The 19,645-nt window shown below is 33.4% G+C and overlaps 1 protein-coding gene across 1 annotated transcript; it reads right to left on the bottom strand.

Annotated features, from left to right (window-relative positions):
* Positions 1–579: 579 nt before the first annotated feature.
* On the bottom strand, positions 580–10,443 carry LOC132736044 (myeloid leukemia factor 2-like). The gene is made up of 6 exons (XM_060723094.1): positions 10,251–10,443; positions 7,768–7,993; positions 6,311–6,439; positions 3,105–3,264; positions 2,547–2,817; positions 580–1,933 (listed from the first exon to the last, which is right to left on the bottom strand). The coding sequence occupies exons 1-5, from the start codon at positions 10,298–10,300 to the stop codon at positions 2,549–2,551; spliced, it is 834 nt and encodes a 277-aa protein (XP_060579077.1). The 5' UTR covers positions 10,301–10,443; the 3' UTR covers positions 580–1,933; positions 2,547–2,548.
* Between the last annotated feature and the right edge of the window lie 9,202 nt (positions 10,444–19,645).

The following is a 19,645-nucleotide window of genomic DNA, read 5'->3' as shown; positions in this document are numbered from 1 at the left end:
GGGTTTTCTCAGCTTTACTGGTGGAGGAAAATACAAGGCGTTATTTCAAATACGAACGGACACCTGTGTTTAAGCTTCTTGTACATGTATTCTATAACGAGCCTTCCGTTGGGAAGGAGACGTGTGGCAAATCGAACATTTCCACTGCTTTAACCGCAAGTGACGTGAGACGTTGCCACCAGTACGGAGCTCATCTGTGGTGGATCACGGCAGTAGGCCATATTGAGTTAAACCGACGCATCGTTCCTGGGCAGGCTGTCAAGCAGTTTATCAGTACTAGTTGCCATCACTTTGCATGTAACAGATAACTTCAGTACATGCCAGAGCAGAGGTACAGTGCGAATCACAATGAAAGTGACATGCACCCTCCGGGAATCGAACCAGAATGATTCACAATCCAACGCTCTACCTATCGAGCAAACGTACGGTGCCAGAGCATATCTCAGCTAGCTGACCAGGCTTTATTGGACAGTTCCAAAAATGGAAGATATGCTAATCCATTTAAGAATGTAGAAGTTTAAGGGAAAAGGTCCACTTAATAAGACACATAAGAATGTAAATAATTGAACAACACTCATGCATATATAATAAGATGGAATGTTTTATTGTGTTCATTCAAAATGAAAAACAAACTTTAACATCATCAAATTATAAAATAGCCAAATTATCACAAATCAAATAATCTGTGGCGAGTAATACAATTTTTATATCAAATATAAATGTTTCCATTCACCTCCTAGATTTGCTACTGAATAAATAAATTAATGGCACAAACTATATATAATTTTTTTGTATGTCCTTTTCTCAGTTTTCTGGAATTTCCTACAAATCACTAATTTCCAATTACTGGTCACGTTAATTACACTATCCCATATGATCACTAAGGTAAAATAAAAGCACCCATTAAAGGAACTCAACTGAGTTTTTTAAATGACTGGACTAAAAACAATTTTTCAAGATTAATGGATTACTGTTAGTCAAGACCAATAACTTGTGTGCAAAATTTCAGATCATTCGCTCTCCAAATATATATTTACTGTGAAAAATGAAAAAAAAAATGAATTCAATATTGTTGCAACACTCTTCAATCACTTTGGACTAAGAATAGCACAAAATATGATCTAATTTGTTTAAGTATTCAAGCTAATCTATGTAAGAAATTCAAACTAATTTTAGGCTTTTGGACCTCAGTGGAGTTCCTTTAACTACATGAATACATACACTATTATCATTATGTTAACACTATAAATAAATGGTTAAAACACTGCAAACCAAGAAACCTAGCTGTTGAATTCTTTATAAAATTACAATGCTGGTCTTGTTAGAAGTGACTAAAATGTATCTGTCAAATATGGTCCCTAACTATAAATATATGAAACTCCATGCAATAAAACAAATAAACAATTAACCTTTTCATTCATTTCTAACTCATAAAATTCTAAATTTCAATTCTGCTGGAAATGGAATGGAAATTATGCTTCTTTGGATTTTCTTTCATATAACGAATAAATCACCGTCATATTATGCAAACAAACTTTTCCACAAAAGAATACTGTTATACAGCAAATTCTAAAGTATAAAAACAGAAACTTTTTAAAGTTTATAATTAAAAGAGGACGGCAGAAAGCATTAAAGACAGAAAGTGTACTAACAATATAAAGTAAACAAAATATAGGCATCAAAAACATGTTTCTTTTAAAACTGTATTAGTCATAAACATGCATGTACTTCCAAAATATATCTTTCAAGTGTAACAACTAAAAAAAAGATAACAAATATACTATGTACATATCACAAATGGCAAATATTTCTTCTGGATCCATAAAGAATGAATTTGTTCCATGTCCAAGAATCAACATTGATATTTCCAATCATAAAATATGTAACAAAGTTCATTGCTGCTGCAGGGTAAATTTTGTCTTTGTCTTTGATTCTGTAAAAAAAAACAACATAAACAATAATGCTTCAGACAGTAAGATTTTTATTACATTTACACTTAAATTTGCTTACTCAAAACTGTTTTGAGATAGCAAATTTGATAAACTTGACATAAAAATCTGTACACTTAATACTGCTAAAATTTGCACTATTTCGGACAAAACATATTCTGGACAATAATTATTTCATGAACTGCTTTCATAATTTCAGGTCAGAACTTGACAATTTTTATCAAAAAATGAAGGAGTTCAACTATAAAGCTCTAATATTAAGATAATTCATTAAATAGGACATAATCTGACAGTACAAGTATATTAATGATCTTTCCATTAAAATGTTTCAACAACAACAAAAAAATACTTAAATTGCTCTTTGGCAAGTATTACTTTTTTATTCATATAGTATTTTGTATGAAAGTCAAAATACTACTTTGTTTACATTTTGCTACTCCTATGACAAATAATTTCCCTTTCAGTGCTATTCCTTCAGGTGAAATGCATTTAACATTCTCTTAAACCCTTATTTTAACTTTATAAAACTCGACGTAACTCTTTCTAAAGACTGAAAAATGTGCCTTTAAGTCACCTTCTGACATAAAAATAACTTACCTTTAACTTCTATCTCTTCCGCGGGCCTCTGCTGTTCTTCCCCAGTGTTCGGACCGGTTGGAGGAACGAGGTTCTGGTTCAGGTAGAGCCAGCTGTTTTCCACGCTCACGGTCCTCGCGTCTGGGTCGGTCCCTAAGCTCTCGTCCACCTCTGCGTCCTGCTGGCCTATCAAGGTAGTCGTCCCTTCTACGGCCTCGTTCACCATAGTCTGGCCCCTTAAAAGCTGTTCTTGTCTTTTCCTGCCATTCTCTATCAAAATGTTCAACGTCCTCTATAATATAATAGCAAATGACAAGATTATAGCTCAGTCTAGCATTTTTTAAAGTTTACTACACACAAGTAACTTAAAGGCCCATTATGCAATGAAAAATGTTTTAAATTTCATTTTTAAAAAGCTTTATATTTTTGTTTATAGTGACCAAAAAGTTTCTCATTTTTTATGACAAATAATATTACATATAGATTTTAGTGCTTCTTTCTCCATGTAACAAGCATCTTACATGCTCTAAAATAAAAGTTGAAAAGGTAATACTATCAAATATCAAATAGTAGACATACTTTCATCAATGTTGATATAATTTTGCATTTCGTCAATTTGTCCCGATCGTGTGTTACGATGTTTCTCAATTTCATGACCTTTGTCACGTATGTGATGACCTATGGACATTTTTTCCAGTTCTCGCTCGGAATCTCTTAATGCTTTCTTTGTTTCCCGTACCTGTAAATGGAATGCAAACATTAGAGGCTTATAAAACCCCCAAATAAATACTATTTCCAGTATTGTTTGTCTTTTTATTTCTCAAAAATATTTTGTATTTTTGGTGTTGTGTTACAGTTTCTGGAATAGTACTTACTGCCCACACCATTGAACCACCTTCTGCTTTTGGGCATTCAGTAAACTGGCAGTAATTTATTATTTTATTTACATTTTGCTATCATTTTGAAAAAATCTTTCACATTTAAAGCTGCTTTCTTTATAATATAAGGCTGTTTTTGGTGAAAGAAAAAGCAAAAGTTTAATTGGATTCTTTCAAGTCAAAACCTAAGAATTATATACAATATAGGAATTTTTGCTGGACATTTTGAAACACTAACTATATAATGCTTGCTTTTTTTAAATACTCCTGTTATATCACTTTTCATGTGATAATTGTCATAATTATTAATTATTTCATAAAATTTATATATACTGCTGACAATTTATGATGTATTTTCATTACTTCCAAAAATAAAGTATAATGTGGTTATAAAGATTATTGAAAAGTTATATGACCATTTACGATTTGCAATATAACCCAAGCAGCTATGGAAACAACCAATTAACATTAAATCGGGCCATATAACCTGTCTTAAATCTTATAACTAGTAAAACAGGCAATTATCAAAGTATTGAAAAGCAATACAAAAGTCCTCTACAAGACAAAATATTTCAGCTTTTAGCTATGCCATTGTGGAAGACAATAATGAACTTTTTTAATTTTTAAATAAATTTTGAAGCTTGTAATGGCAGTCAGTCATTTACAAATCAAGGCCATACTTGAATTATTCAACATGTAGGTGTTGTCCTAAGTATTCTCACTAACCAGATAGAAAAATCCTTAAATGTTACTAAAAATAGCGGTGTTGGAAAATCTTTTCTCACTAACCAGATAGAAAAATCCTTAAATGTTACTAAAAATAGCGGTGTTGGAAAATCTTATCTCACATGGGCTTATCTCACACTCAACGTGCAGCAGTTCTAAAAAATACGCGATTCACTCCTATTTTAACAAAAATTAAACGTCAAAAGGTCAAAATGTATTAAAAATTTGTAAGCTAATATATTAAATTGTCTACGGAATCAAAATAGATTGATATTAACTTTCACACTGCAATGAGTCCTACTCTACCTAGATCCGCCCTTTCCAATAACGATCTGTTACTAAAAATAGCACACTTTAAAATATCGAAACGTTCTTCGTAAAATCGGATATTATGACACTTTGCCTGAAAAACATTCATGTTTTTTGTTATGATAACGATGCTTTTTGATGAGGAATCTCATTTTGATATATTTTAATTGAATATTCGGCCAAAATAACCGAAAAAGTAGAAAAATCTTTGCAAACGGTAAACGCTTTTTTGTCAACCATTGAAGTATGGACTGAATTCCTTATAAACACTTATATTATGGCACTTTCCGTTTTTAATATCGATGTGTTTCATCATGATAACCTTGCTCTTTCATGAGGGGTCTCATATGAATTTATTTTCATTAAATTTTTCACACATAAACTTGGTCAGAAGAATTTTTTGCGGACGTACATAATGCTTTTTAATCATAGAAAGTCAGGCGCCTAAGCCCCGCCCCCTTTTCAAAACTAGGTACGTTGTAATGGGCGTAGCAAGTAGATTCACTGATATTTGTGTGTTCAGGTGAGTGAGAAAAATAATCAACCATTGGGTTAGATAGAGGATAGGGAAATCCCAACCCTCGGGCAATCGGTTCCATCGGGAACTCGCCAAGGCTCGTTCCCGATGGAACCGATCACCCTCGGGTTGGGATTTCCCTATCCTCTATCTAACCCAATGATAGATTCTATTAATCTCACATGGGCTTATCTCACACTCAACGTGCAGCAGTTCTAAATAATACGCGATTCACTCCTATTTTAACAAAAATTAAACGTCAAAAGGTCAAAATGTATTAAAAATTTGTAAGCTAATCTATTAAATTGTCTACGGAATCAAAATAGATTGATATTAACTTTCACACTGCCATGAGTCCTACTCTACCTAGATCCGCCCTTTCCAATAACGATCTGTTACTAAAAATAGCACACTTTAAAATATCGAAACGTTCTTCGTAAAATCGGATATTATGACACTTTGTCTGAAAAACATTCATGTTTTTTGTTATGATAACGATGCTTTTTGATGACGAATCTCATTTTGATAAATTTTAATTGAATATTCGGCCAAAATAACCGAAAAAGTAGAAAAATCTTTGCAAACGGTAAACGCTTTTTTGTCAACCATTGAAGTATGGATTGAATTCCTTATAAACACTTATATTATGGCACTTTCCGTTTTTAATATCGATGTGTTTCATCATGATAACCTTGCTTTTTCATGAGGGGTCTCATATGAATTTATTTTCATTAAATTTTTCACACATAAACTTGGTCAGAAGAATTTTTTGCGGACGTACATAATGCTTTTTAATCATAGAAAGTCAGGCGCCTAAGCCCCGCCCCCTTTTCAAAACTAGGTACGTTGCAATGGGCGTAGCAAGTAGATTCACTGATATTTGTGTGTTCAGGTGAGTGAGAAAAATAATCAACCATTGGGTTAGATAGAGGATAGGGAAATCCCAACCCTCGGACAATCGGTTCCATCGGGAACTCGCCAAGGCTCGTTCCCGATGGAACCGATCACCCTCGGGTTGGGATTTCCCTATCCTCTATCTAACCCAATGATAGATTCTATTAATCTTTGTGCTGGTATGAATCAAATCTCACTATCATAATTAATAATAATTACTAAGGAAAAAATGACAATTTAAGCTTATTTTAATATGACCTTGAATGTCAAGGTCATTCAAAAGTCAATTATTCAGTTTTGTCATTGTCAAGGTCATTCAAAAGTCAATTATTCAATTTTGTCACAAGTGTTCTTTTGTCTAAGAATACATCAAATTCAACATGAATTAGGTGACAGTCAGAAATATCTCACATGTTTTGTCAATAGCTATTGATCAAGATTAGAATAAAAAGATACATTACCCCTCCAGGGCCAGATCTGGTTGCTGTAGAAGCTTGGTAAACCTTCGGAGGACCCTCTCCGGACTTCTGGTACGACATGAATGATGACTGTTGGAATGACTGACCATTTCCACTCTCACTGGCATGTGCCTGAAACAATTCAATTTAAATTACATTCATGGTAAATTACATTCTAAGATGAAAGAAAACTGAAGGTCAAGGTCAATTTCGGTGTGATAAGACTAAAGCCTTTACAGATATTACTAGTACATATTGTAACACAACACGCAATTTTCCCTATTGAACATAGAAGGACCAAAAGTGTGTGTTATTATGCAATAAAACCACTGCTGACATTCTATATTTAGACATGTGACGTCACCATTCACCATAATGACATAACCATTAAAAATCAGACATGCTGAAAATAAGTACTGAAACAGATCAGGCGCAATTTAGCTTGATACCAGGAACGGCAGCATTTAATTTGTTGATATAATGATTTTAATGAAAGAATTGATATAATATATCCAAATCAGTGATTTTATTGCTGGATAAAATAACTTATTGTTGTTCGGACGCCCATCATTATATCACGAGGGCGTAGCCCAAAGGATATAATTTCTCACATCCGAACTCCAAACAGTGATTTTATTTAGCAATAAAATCACTGTTTGGGATATATTATTTCTTAAATAATAGATTGGTCTCTGCTGAAAACTTTCATATAAATTTTATTTGCAAGTATGTTTTCATAAGATAAGAAGCTCAAAATTAGTACATTTATGGTTTGGTTATGGAAGAAGTTGACTTGTTGCATATTGTCTTAATATCTATTATACATTTTTTAACTGGTAATCATGTAAAAAAAAGTCATAATTGAAAGGAACATAATTTGAGCCGCGTCATAACAAAACCAACATAATGGGTTTGCGACCAGCATGGATCCAGACCAGCCTGCGCATCCGCGCAGTCTGATCAGGATCCATGCTGTTCGCTTACCAACTCTATTACAAGTAGAGAAACTGATAGCAACAGCATGGATCCTGATCAGACTGCGCGGATGCGCAGGCTGGTATGGATCCATGCTGGTCGCACACCCACTATGTTGGTTTTGTCATGACGCGGCTAATTTGTATCAAACTGTGTATTTCTATGAACATTACTGCAAATAATTAAAGGCCCACTATACTTCAGAAATGCTTTTTTTTCATTTGTTGCTTTTTGGCAGTAAGTACAGTTATAGTGAATTTGTATTTTGTATGGAGGTCAAATTACTACTATGCTACTGTTAAGACAAATGATTTCACATTTTTTTTGGGTAACAAGCAATTTTTTTTAGGTACTAACAAGCATCTAACATTTCTCTAAAACCATCATTTAAAATTCATAATGTTCATGTTAGCCATTTCTAAAGGAGTAAAAATATATTTTTTCTGAAGCATAATGTGCCTTTAAATAAAATACATGTAACTTACAAATGCCCTATTCATGTCACTCATCATTTTGTCCATATTTCCAAACATGTTTCCAAACCCCATGCCAAATTCTCCAAAAGGGGCAACTTCATTTCCACGTTCCCTGTCACCCCTGGCTCGGTTCCCTCTGTCTTGTCCCCGTCCATCTTCCAACATGCCCATCCCCATTCCACGAAACGGGTCACGGAACAATCCATCTGCCTGTCTCATATGGTCATTGAACCCTCTAGAAAAATCATTAATAATAAAATGAGCTGTGTCACGACAAAACCAACATAATGGGTTTGCGACCAGCATGGATCCAGACCAGCCTGCGCATCCTCGCAGTCTGACCAGATCCATGCTGTTCGCTATCGGTTTCTCTATTTGTTATAGGGTTTGTAAGCGAACAGCATGGATCCTGATTAGACTGCGCAGATGCACAGGATGGTCTGGATCTATGCTGGTCGCAAACCCATTATGTTGGTTTTGTCATGACACGGCTCAAATCTATTCATTAAAAGCATTATAGAACTAACACTGACATGTAAACAGGGTTTTTTTCTAGGATTTTGGGAACATGACCCATACCCATGGAATTGGGAATTTCTGAGCGATGATTGGTTAAACGATCGGAAAAATGTTTCAATTTTGCATTGAATGCAAAGAATCACTGTCTATGATAGCATCTTCAAACATTTAAGCACCCTAACAGTGAAGAAGCCCCCATTTTCAAAGATTTTAAAATTTGTTATTCAATATTTTTATTTTGTAATTTTCAATTGGGATTTTTTTCTCTCTGTGGATTGGGAAAATAATAGTTCTTCCAAAACTTTATAAGCCACTTTTTAATATTTTTGTTTTTCATCTGATGCAGCATTAAAGTTTTGGATTAGACCCGTTACGAAACTTAACCAGAATAACATAAGTTGATTTAACCTTATTTTTCACTTGCAAATACCCTTGTCCCAATCAATTCTTGTGCATTTTGCAATAAAACAATTATTTTAAGATCGTTCTATACCATTTAAAGTATCAAAATATTAATACCGTCATTAAAATTGCCTATTTAACTGTAAAACATCAATTACGCCGACTACAGTCGGCCATGATATTTGGGTGCTTCGCGAGACCTCGTATGACGTCATTCGCGGGAACCGATTAGAGTAGAGTCTTGTACTATATTTAGAACATCTTTGTTGACATGATTTCTATATTTATAATTCAAGATAATGTTTTTATTTATTTTCATTAATTTTTAAGTACTTAATTATGATTATACTGAATAGAAAAGTCAGTAATCACCTTTTTCAACATCTTTAAAATAAGTTATTTATAAAAATGATGGAAGCACATGGGTTCGTGATGGTCAATCTCGTAATCATATGGTCAAACATTTTGGCAATATGGTGGCTAAATGCTGAATTTTTTACCTGCCGGAAACTATTAGGTAGTTTATGTTCGTACTTAGATTTTTATTTGTCAATTCTTGGCTTATCAACAGATTATACAATGTATATAGGTTTATCAAGGTATGCTTCACTATACCCAATATAATACTTCATGGCATGTTCGATTAGTGAATACGAGTGTGTCAGATTCCTGGCACAATTATTGGTGGACTTTCCCTCGGGTCTGTCTTCAGCGTTCACGTCATGTCTTCAGCGTTCATGTCATGTCATAGTATATAAAAGGGTACGCTGAAGACCTTAAGCTAGGAAAATAATATAGTGACTGTCTGATAATACTATTTTCAATTGGGAATATGACCGAATATCAGCTATAAAATAAGCCTAAAAAATCCCTGTGTAGACAAACTTCAACCTCTGCTTTCACATGCAGTTACAGAAAACGTATCATAGAACCCATGATATCATAGAAACTGAGTTACTGTATTTTGCGCTTGTACATGTAAGTTTTTTATCCTTGCTGCACAATGAATCATATTGACAACACAGGAACTTGAAATTCTATCAAATAACCAATATTAATGATAATATCCAAATATAGCCCCAATATACTATAAATTATAGTATATATGGAGTATATTTTGCATATCATCGTTAATAGTGATAGAATTTCAAGTTCCTGTGATTGACAATATGATTCATTGTGCAGCAAGGATAAAAAACTTACATGTACAATTTGTACCATAGAATTCTACCTGCATCAAGCTGTCCTACTCGCTGCATGTTAACAGGTGTGATAATAGAGGCGTTTAAATCTTTGTCAAGTAAAAGATAGTGTAAACTGTACTGTATGTCACAGTTTTTATCATGGGAACTGCACATTTTATTTCTATGCATATTGAATAAATGTAAACAGATGATAATGTAAACAAATATGTTTGTAGACCCGTTTGGTGTGGGAAAGCAGCTTTAAGTATTATCTAACACATGTTAGATTCACAAAATCAAGAGACCCACATTAAGTCCTTATTTATGGCTTTAGAAACAGAAAGTTAACGAAATCAGATCTGACAAAAATGAATAATTTACACTTACGCAAAGAATGGATCTTGGTCCATGTCACGAAACATTGACCTGCCAAACATTTTAGACAACCTGATGCAAAACTTCTGCAAACTTAAATATGTTACGTTTACTCTTAAATAAGACGGAATTGCGTTTTATACTTTAGTGGAAATTTCTCGATGTAAACAATTGGATCCAGGAAACGTCAATGCCAACGGAAATTGCCGAATAGTAGAATATCCAATGAAAAAGCTAATTTGTGGAACCGTAAGATTCCGACTGTTTCCGTACAGTTTTTTAAAAAGTGAAATCGCCTTAGTCAACGGAAAGAGTTTCTTTTTGCGGAAAAATGTTCACATGATGGATAATAAATAAATAAATAAATAAATAAATAAATAAATAAATAAATAAATAAATAAATAAATAAAAATAAATAAATAAATAAATAAATAAATATCAATGGGTGACCATATATTTTTCACAGACACTTTGGGTGTGGAGCTTCAAATGCCATACAATCCAAATAAAATCTATCCTATATTTGTCAATCCCAGCACATATACTTATCATATACATCATTAAAATTTAATACAAGCTGTTTTGAAAAAATAAATCATATTTTAACGTCTATAAAAATAATTGTTTAGTTCAGTATACGATCGGAATATACTTCACCAAAAGGTATATTTCACGAGTGCTGAAAGTTATTATTTATATAATTCTCTTAAATTTATTAACCAAAGTACGAGGTATGATCAAAAAGTTCTCGGCCCGATATACTTCTAGCCACTACACTGACATTTACACACGATACCGATACCTTACTGAAGATTACTGACCGAGTTTAATACACGCGGTTTTACACAGATTTAGTAACATAAAACACATTTTGATCAGTAGAGGGGTGTTTCATTTAGACCAAATGAAGCAAGTTGAAATCAGAGCCGTCATTAAGTACATCTGTTAGAAAGTGATGTCCCCCAAGGAAATCCATGAAGATTTCATGGATACACTTGGGAAGGAGCCCTCTTCCTATAGCACTGTGAAAAAATGGGCTGCTGAATTTCAAGATATTTTTGTCTCGCTACGAGGATGAACCTGATTTTTATCTACCAGATCGTAACTCAGTATAAAACATGGGTCCATCACTTCGATCCAGAATAAAAAAAATAGAGCATGCAGTGGTTCAAACATCCTGGCTCACCCACTCGAAGAAATTTAAAAGGGTGCCATCAGCAGGGAAGATGATGGCTTCAATTTTTTAAGGATAGTCAGGAGATAATCATGATTGACTATCTTGAGCAAGGTCGTACCATAAACGGTACGTACTATGCAGATGAACTAAGACGTCTGCGTTAAGAAATCGCGCGTAAAAGGAGTGGCAAACTGACTCAAGGCGCTCTGCTGCTGCACGACAATGCGCCAGCTCACACATCCCAAGTTGCGATGGCTGCTGCAACTGATTGCGGCTTTGAAATTCTTCCCCATCCCCGAAATTCTCCGGACTTAACCACCTCTGACTTCTACCTGTTTCCGAAACTGAAAACCAAGCTTCGTGGTAGACGTTTTGAAAGCAATGAAGGTGTCATGAAGGCGGTCTATGAGTTCTTTGAGGACCAAAATTGAGAGTTCTATTTTGAAGGGTCAAACTAGTTTGAGCACAGGTGGGCAAAGTGTAGAGGGCGATTATATTGAAAAGTAAGACAATTAGTTGGGTTCTCTGACTACCGGAAGTACATCGGGCCGAGAACTTTTTTTATCAATCCTCGTAAACGTTAAAAAGGCCGGAATAATAATTTAACCAAAAAGTGACTTAATCGTTCCTTATTTTTAGAGACAGGTTTATTAAAGAGGAAATGTTTGAAATATTTGAAAGACCCTGCATGCTTACACAATTCATGCAATTCATACAATATCCCAGATGCACAGGAACTTTCTGATCTGTTAGGAAATTGTTTATATTTGAAATTTCAACATTAACGTAGGAAATAAGTTTGACAATATAAACATCACTTTTAAATACTTTTTATCCAAGTAAAATATTAAGCAAATACACGTTAATTAAGTCATCTTACTATATATAGAAGCGGTAAGCCAATGCTCTCGCATAATAATAACTGCAAGTAGTTGTGTGAAAAATAAAGTACTAATATAAAGTTTACATATATCTGTTGATTTGATTGGCAAAGCAGTAAAACTAGACATTTCAATCAAAAAGCAATGTATCGATAATTAAAATCAGCTCCTTAGAAAATGTTACATAATTATTAAAGAAAAAAGTAGATCTAAACTTTAGTCTGAGTGAACAAAATGTAATTTGCTGAATAAAATGGCTTACACTCATAAATCTAAATTTTTTTATCAAGTTATGTGCAAATTATGTACCGAACGCCTTGATGTGTTTTACGGTCTTTTGTTTCACATGAAGATATGTAAAAGAAACCATCTTTGTAAATCTCTCATTCCCTTGGTACGTGTACGTCATTGAAAGGCACCGTCCTGAGTGAGATACTAATATTAAAGCAAAAGCCGGATGCAAACGCAGGCATTTAACACGTTTCGTGTTTCCCTAGATGAAACTTCAAATATGTTTTTCAAGAAACGATCATTGTATAATTTTTTACAAATTATAAACGGACTAAAAATCAACAACAAAAGAAGACGAACAACAACAACAACAACAACAACGACACCAATAAATGTCTGCTGATCTTAAGAACGATCAGAATAACCCAGAACAGACGCCTAATACCTTAGCACCTTGTCAGGTAATATGCCAACCACAGTCACCTATTATTTTTGTGTGATTTCGAGAAAATTGAAAAAAAAAATAATAAAAAAATCAGACGACATTTCTACAGACGATACAGTTGTCCCAGCATACAAAGGGTTAATACATCAAATAAACCATCATGCAATCCAACAGACGAGTTTACAGACTGGTCATTCAACTCTTTAAATCCAGAGTCTTTGATGCACACTTTTGCAGTTTCCATACCGCTTGTCGAAGTAGAAAGCAGAAAATCGTTTCCGAACAGGTACTCGTTTGTTCTATTGTTAAACAGAATATTCATCATTGAATTAAGAAGAAATTCATTCGATGTTAACTCGATTTGGTTACACAAAAACAACTTTGTGACAGACAAGATGGACTTCGGTAAATGTGATATAATATTGTAGACCTCTCTGTATTGTGAGTAAAATGTTTTCTGAGTTTGATTGGTGAAAAGTTCATTGTTTTCCTCATAATCAAACGTTAAATAGAAGGGATTAAAGTCGGACATGAAGGCAAATGATTTGTTGGCAAGCTCTAACGTCCACTCTTGATATATCCGTTTCTCAATTGTCTTCTTTAATACATGCGGTCGGACTTTTAAACGTTCGTTTTCAATGATAATGAGTAAATAAAAATATTCCTGGTCCAAGATCGACAGCGGAGAGTAGACCTCTTTGATATACCATTGTTTTGGCCATGGGGAATTCAATACAAAATCTGCCTCCAATAAACTGTGTCTTATAAGCTTCAGTTCTGTTTCATTTATTGGAAATTTAGATGTAAGTTTTATTACAATCCGATACATTTGGACGAACCACATTTGACTAAGGTAAATACATTGACCAAGATGATCGTATAATTGTCCGGAGGGACAGATAACTGGTCGGCATTTGTTATTCTGAAAATAATAATAAAATAGTAGTGTTCAGTTTTTTTTCGCATTCATCATATAAAACATGCAGCTGAGAGTCATGGGAAAATAAATTAAACATGTCTCATTTTCTGTAATTCAACTGATGTTAAGTATTTACGTTCGGTTTCAACGACTGTAATACGCGGGAAAATATCAATTATAGGATTTACTTATATAGTCGTAAAATATTTTATTTCTGTTATTTTCAGCTAAGTATATACCAATTTTATGTCCACAACTTGCTTGGGATTGCTTTTAGCTTCCTTGGGTCAAGGTCAAGGCCATTTTTGTTACTAAAATATAAAAACGGTTTGTGGTCTATAAGTAGGGTTACGAATAGGATATTTCAAGAAACTTCTTGTGTTGCAAGCTCATGTAAAAACATTGCTAGGGATTGCCTTTGGTACCCTTGGGTCAAGGTCTCTGATACTAAAAAACAGAAAATGATTTCCAGTCAATAACTATAGTTTTTATGGGATATTGTAATAAAAATTGGACTTTAGCAAGCTTATGTCGAGACTTTGCTTGGAATTGCTTTAAAGCCCTGTGACGTTCTGGCCAAGGTCACTGTTACTAAAAATAGAGAAATGGTTCAGGTCAATAATTAAAGCTAAGAATGAGATAATCTTTTCAAACTTAGTATATCGCAAGTGTATGTGAAAACCTTGCTTGGGTTTGCTTTTTGGGCCCCTAGGATCAAGGTAAAACAATGGTTTCCGGTCGATAACTATAGTTAGGAATCAGATATTGTTATTAAACTTTGTACAGACCGTAACCGTAAAGAACATAAAAAGAAGGTAAACAAGGAAGATCTGTATGAACAGGCTCATTCAAACCGAGCCTGCAGCAAATTCAATTTTGCCGTTTTGGGCTTTCTTTAGGGATTCTTATTTTTTCCTATTTTATTGACTAATAATTTAAAAAATCCGGCTCATGTACACATGTACTTGCAAAACTGTGTTTGTTGACCCGAACATTATATATTTACGACATTGACAACTATAATTTAATTTTACATACATGCTCGGCTTGACAAGCTGTCGATGTTTTCCTTTTTGCATTGAAGTTTGAAATAAAATCGGTATCTATAAGGATTGTATATCCGTTTGTAGGAGCCCTGGTCATTTCACTAATAGCGCACGTAAGGTCTTGACGAAAATAACTCTTCTTACAAACATAACAGAAAACATTTGAATACATTTTCTTTTCTTTGACACGTGACTGACGCCCGCTGTCACATTCTGAAACGACGTCATAATGCGTATGATTAAAGTCATCTGCCGCCAAAATAGTAAAGGAAGCTTGGCACGAGTCGATGAGATCATTGAAACATTGATGCCATTTTAGGTCCTTTATATCGCCGGGGTACTTAAACAATATTCGACATTCATTTCTACTATTCATTAAAGTCCAAATGTTCTCTATAAAATAACTGAAATCTGGTCGATGAGACTCATACTGGTCACAAATGAGGTACACATCAAAGTATATTGCATCCGAAGAACCATCCAAAGTTGCACAAGCCATGTTCTTGTATAGCCTGTTTTTCCTTTTAGAGAAGACCGGGAATAGGCTTCCCCAGGGAGCTACATTTTGACTGCCACATTCTACCCCTGACAAATCATTTTCTCCGGCATAACTTGGCTCTTTAACAGATGTAATCATATTATATTTCTGATAGTAAGTTATCATGTTCTTGGGTGGTGTCTCAGTTGTAAGGAACAGACAACTCTGTTCAAACTCTTTGATATTGTTTGTATTACAGTCTGGATTTGTATTATGATTAGATGGAAAACAACAAGTACCAGTCTCATAACAGTCTTCTTGACAGGAACATGCCGACACTACAAACAAAATAGTTAAATTCATGATTTTATGATCATTAGGATGTGATACATAGAATTTACAATGGTAGTCCTTTATTTTAGCAAGTATTTATAGAAAAAATGGAGAACAAAATGATTAACAAGGCAAAGACAAAATTGACAGAACGCAGCCCCGACACACTCCAGCCCAACAGTAGGGCACCCAGAAGGCACCGAATCATATCGGGAGAGGGCATAGGGACCGCGAAACGAGCGGAGAGACATATAATAAGTGAAATGATAAAACTGGACATTTTATTTCTTTTATATTTTGAATGATATAATATACATGTATTTGAAAAATGAAGTGAAATAATAGACATTTAACAGAAAAAGAAAATGGTAAAAACTTTATAATATAATTGTTAGTATATGTACCATTACAGCATGAAATAAAGTCATAGTCTAAATCTGCACTAGATGCAGCACTCGTCTGTTCTCCACGACACACCAAGGCACCTGGACACACATTTTGCAGCACGTTCGTCATACGTTTCATTGACACATCATTTGTAGCAATGCTTGGCCGTAAAGCAACACATATAACCAGGAATTGTATATTAGACATCGTCACCTAAAATAACATGATGATAGCAGTAAAAGCAGTAAAGGAGATGGCTAAAATGATACAAGGCTAAGTTGGACGTTGTGTAATCAATTAGATAAGATGAGGCAAAATAAGATAAGATGAAATTAATAAAACAAAAATGAGAAAAAATGTAATAATTAAATTAGATTAAATGAAATTAAAATAAAATATACGTTTCAACACGTGGTAATGGAGTTCTACTGAGTTCAATTAGGCTTGAACTATGCTATTCTTACATAGATAAAGTGAATCACTTAAAATGGCAAAATCTACAAAAGGTTAATAAAGAAATATACTCAGAATTCAATTGAATATCGATTTTTTGTGAGATTCATAGCCCAATTTGTATGAAAAGCATCGCAACACTTTACAGTTGCTGGTCATTTGGCTCCATATGAATGATTTTTCTAAAGGAATGACAGAATGATCTGAAAATTTGCACGCAAGTTACTGATCCAGACCATCATCAAACTGTATATAAATGTCGGATAAATATTTTAAGTCCAGTCCATAGGCGTGCGGCACATTTGTCTTGCCAATAATGGTCAAATTATCATTAAATAATATCCTCTTGATCATAAAGACCAGCACCCATTTACTATATACATGTAATACTTGTATATACAAGGTCTATAACTTGCCATAGCGTATTTCCCGACACGGTCAACATTTTTGTAAAATGTGACAAATTATTTTCGTATCCATACGCACAAACATAGCAAAATAGATATTCTTTTCAGTAACCGGCCACACATTGATTCACCTATCTTCATTTACGATAAATAAATTATTAAACTTGAAAAAATCACTTTAAAATTTTGAAGTATATTTGGATATATATATTAAACGGGTGCTAAAAGTAAACATAAAAGTAAACAAAAGTGTGACCAAAAGCCTATGGTCCCGTCATGTCAGAAAACCTCGGTAGAGTCCCTTTAATGAAGACGTTGCTACAGTATTAACATTATGATTATTTACTGCGATGATTTTGAAAAAACAAGTTAAATGTATGCAAAAGACAAATTGCGTTTTTTTCAAGGCGTTTGAAAAATAAGCTACTTTTTTCCTCGCATAAAAACAATGCATTTAACATTTCTAAGAAGCCGATGTATTATTACATCATTTATTACTCATGTTAGAATTCTATAAATTTAAAGTATAATTGTGTATACATAGCAATTGTAATAATTTCGGAAATATATACTTTATATGTTTCTTTTAACGTTCGAACATGCATTTGAAACGAAAGCTACTTTCAAAACCCAAGGACAGCATGTCATACAAAGTGCTTAGTGTATATTAATTCCTAGGCCGTAACGCTTACTTCATAAGTTTTTCTTTTTCATTTTCTTTTTCTTTGAAGCACAAAATTGCCCCCGTTTTTGTTTTAAGCCGGGTTTTAGACTTTCTGTGAAATTTAACGTAGTACCTGTTAGCAGTTATCAAGATGTATCATGTAAAATTGTGTGCCGGATAGCAAATTGCACGCACATAACTACATTTCTAAGAATAAAGTAAACTATATTCACAAATAAAAAAGTGTTTTTCCTTCTTTTTCTCATTCGAAATGTTTCATCTGTTGGAAAATTAACTAATGTTCGATGCTTGTAAAATTTTCAGATTTGATATTTGGTCTGATATATTAGATAGCATCTCTTTCTAATTTTTGAACAATTGTTATAACATTTTGAATACACTTCTTTTACATTAAATCGCCACGTATTATGTCTGTTGATACGGACTGTCATTGATAAGACTGTGTCCTTGTCTCTGACCAAAATAAACACTCAATTTAGAGACAAGAATATTCTAAAAACATATACATTTATAATAACAACTTGAAACTGTCATTTTACATATAAATGCTTTCGCACTTTAATTCATACTACTGCACAGAAGATTTTTTGACTTATCAAATATTGTAATAAAATATTATTAAGATAGATTTACTTACAAAAAATTAACATAGATTTACTTACAAAATTTCTAATAGAAATTTCCAAGGTTGTTTTAATAATTGTGGAACAGTGTTCAAACGAGCAAGCCTAGAGTTTGCAACTGGTCGTACGTTTGTTTATATATAAACATGGTTATCCAATCAAAATCTTAACAAGAGTTTGAAATTTAAAGATATTTCCATAACACAATAATTAATGTGAAGAATACCAAAACAGTCGTTAAAACATGTTTAATCATATTCGGTGAATATTACATTTAATTAATTGACGTACAAAACGATTCGAGTTCTTTATGGCTTCTATTTTCAGTACATCGCACGATATATTATTATATTTAAAACAATTATATGATAGCAAGGAAAATATGATGTGGTAGCGAGGCAAATATGTTGCCCAGATTTTAACCCGTTTTTTTCAAAGGACGGTAAAAGTTGGCAAATAAGCGGGCGAGTGGTTGGACGTCGGCGATTCCTACTTAACCGGATAATTGTTATTAAGTGTTATTAAGTTGCGGGCGATTCGCCCGAAATGAATTAGTGGGACATTTCTATTATTTCATTTTCTTTTGTTTAATAAAGAGTCACTGATTCCTTATTTTATTGTTACTGAATGAACTCCTTTATTCTCTTTTGTTCTGTTTACAGTTTTATGCCCCCTCTCCCTTTCCCTTTTCGTTAGTGCGGTGTGGCGTAATAGTATATCATCGATACCGATTTTGCGAAACTATGGTCTTTTGAATATTTCGATATAGGATATGTTTTTGCGTATATCTTGCTTTGTGACAATTTCTTGTCTCTTGTTAAACTTCTTATTTAATTTTAATTTAGCCCTCCCCCTGATAAGCCCCCCCCCCCGTTATGAGTAAAAATGAAATGAACTGTATGTTATAATCAGGGTTGTTACCACACTTAAGTTAAACTTATATATGTTTATGATTATGCTTCTAAAATAATTTTCAAACATCGAAGAATATGTAAAATATGTACTGCAAATATTTGTCCACATTATATGTTATGATTAAAATATATCCATTCATTTCTTATAGAAAAAATTGACTTAGACTTTAATAGAAAATAAATTTCTAATTACCTCCCTTTGTAAACATGAAAATGTACATTCGGTAATATCTTTACATAAAATTCTTTTTGGGACTTACAATATTGATAAATCTTCATTTGAGCATTATTTTTACGATATAAAACCATAAATAATTGTGTTACAGGATCTTTAAGATTTTCATAAAACATGAAAATTGTTGTGCATAATATTGCGGGCTTTATGTTTAAGAAAAATTATATTCTGTTTCTATTGCAAAATGCAAAAT

Source organism: Ruditapes philippinarum, unplaced genomic scaffold, assembly GCF_026571515.1.
Source record: "Ruditapes philippinarum isolate M1 unplaced genomic scaffold, ASM2657151v2 ctg7365_1_1_1_1, whole genome shotgun sequence".
Classification (NCBI taxonomy): Eukaryota; Metazoa; Mollusca; class Bivalvia; order Venerida; family Veneridae; genus Ruditapes; species Ruditapes philippinarum.
Note: the sequence above shows the minus strand (reverse complement) of the source record. Positions and strands in the feature narration are given on the sequence as shown.

What these genes read in the sequence shown, in the direction of transcription:
- LOC132736044 (XM_060723094.1), bottom strand. Translation starts at nt 10,300, where the DNA reads ATGTTTGGCAGGTCAATGTTTCGTGACATGGACCAAGATCCATTCTTT. An exon ending in GACCAAGATCCATTCTTTGC is followed by an intron (nt 7,994 to 10,250) that starts GTAAGTGTAAAT and finishes TGATTTTTCTAG; the next exon opens with AGGGTTCAATGACCATATGA. An exon ending in GTGACATGAATAGGGCATTT is followed by an intron (nt 6,440 to 7,767) that starts GTAAGTTACATG and finishes GAATTGTTTCAG; the next exon opens with GCACATGCCAGTGAGAGTGG.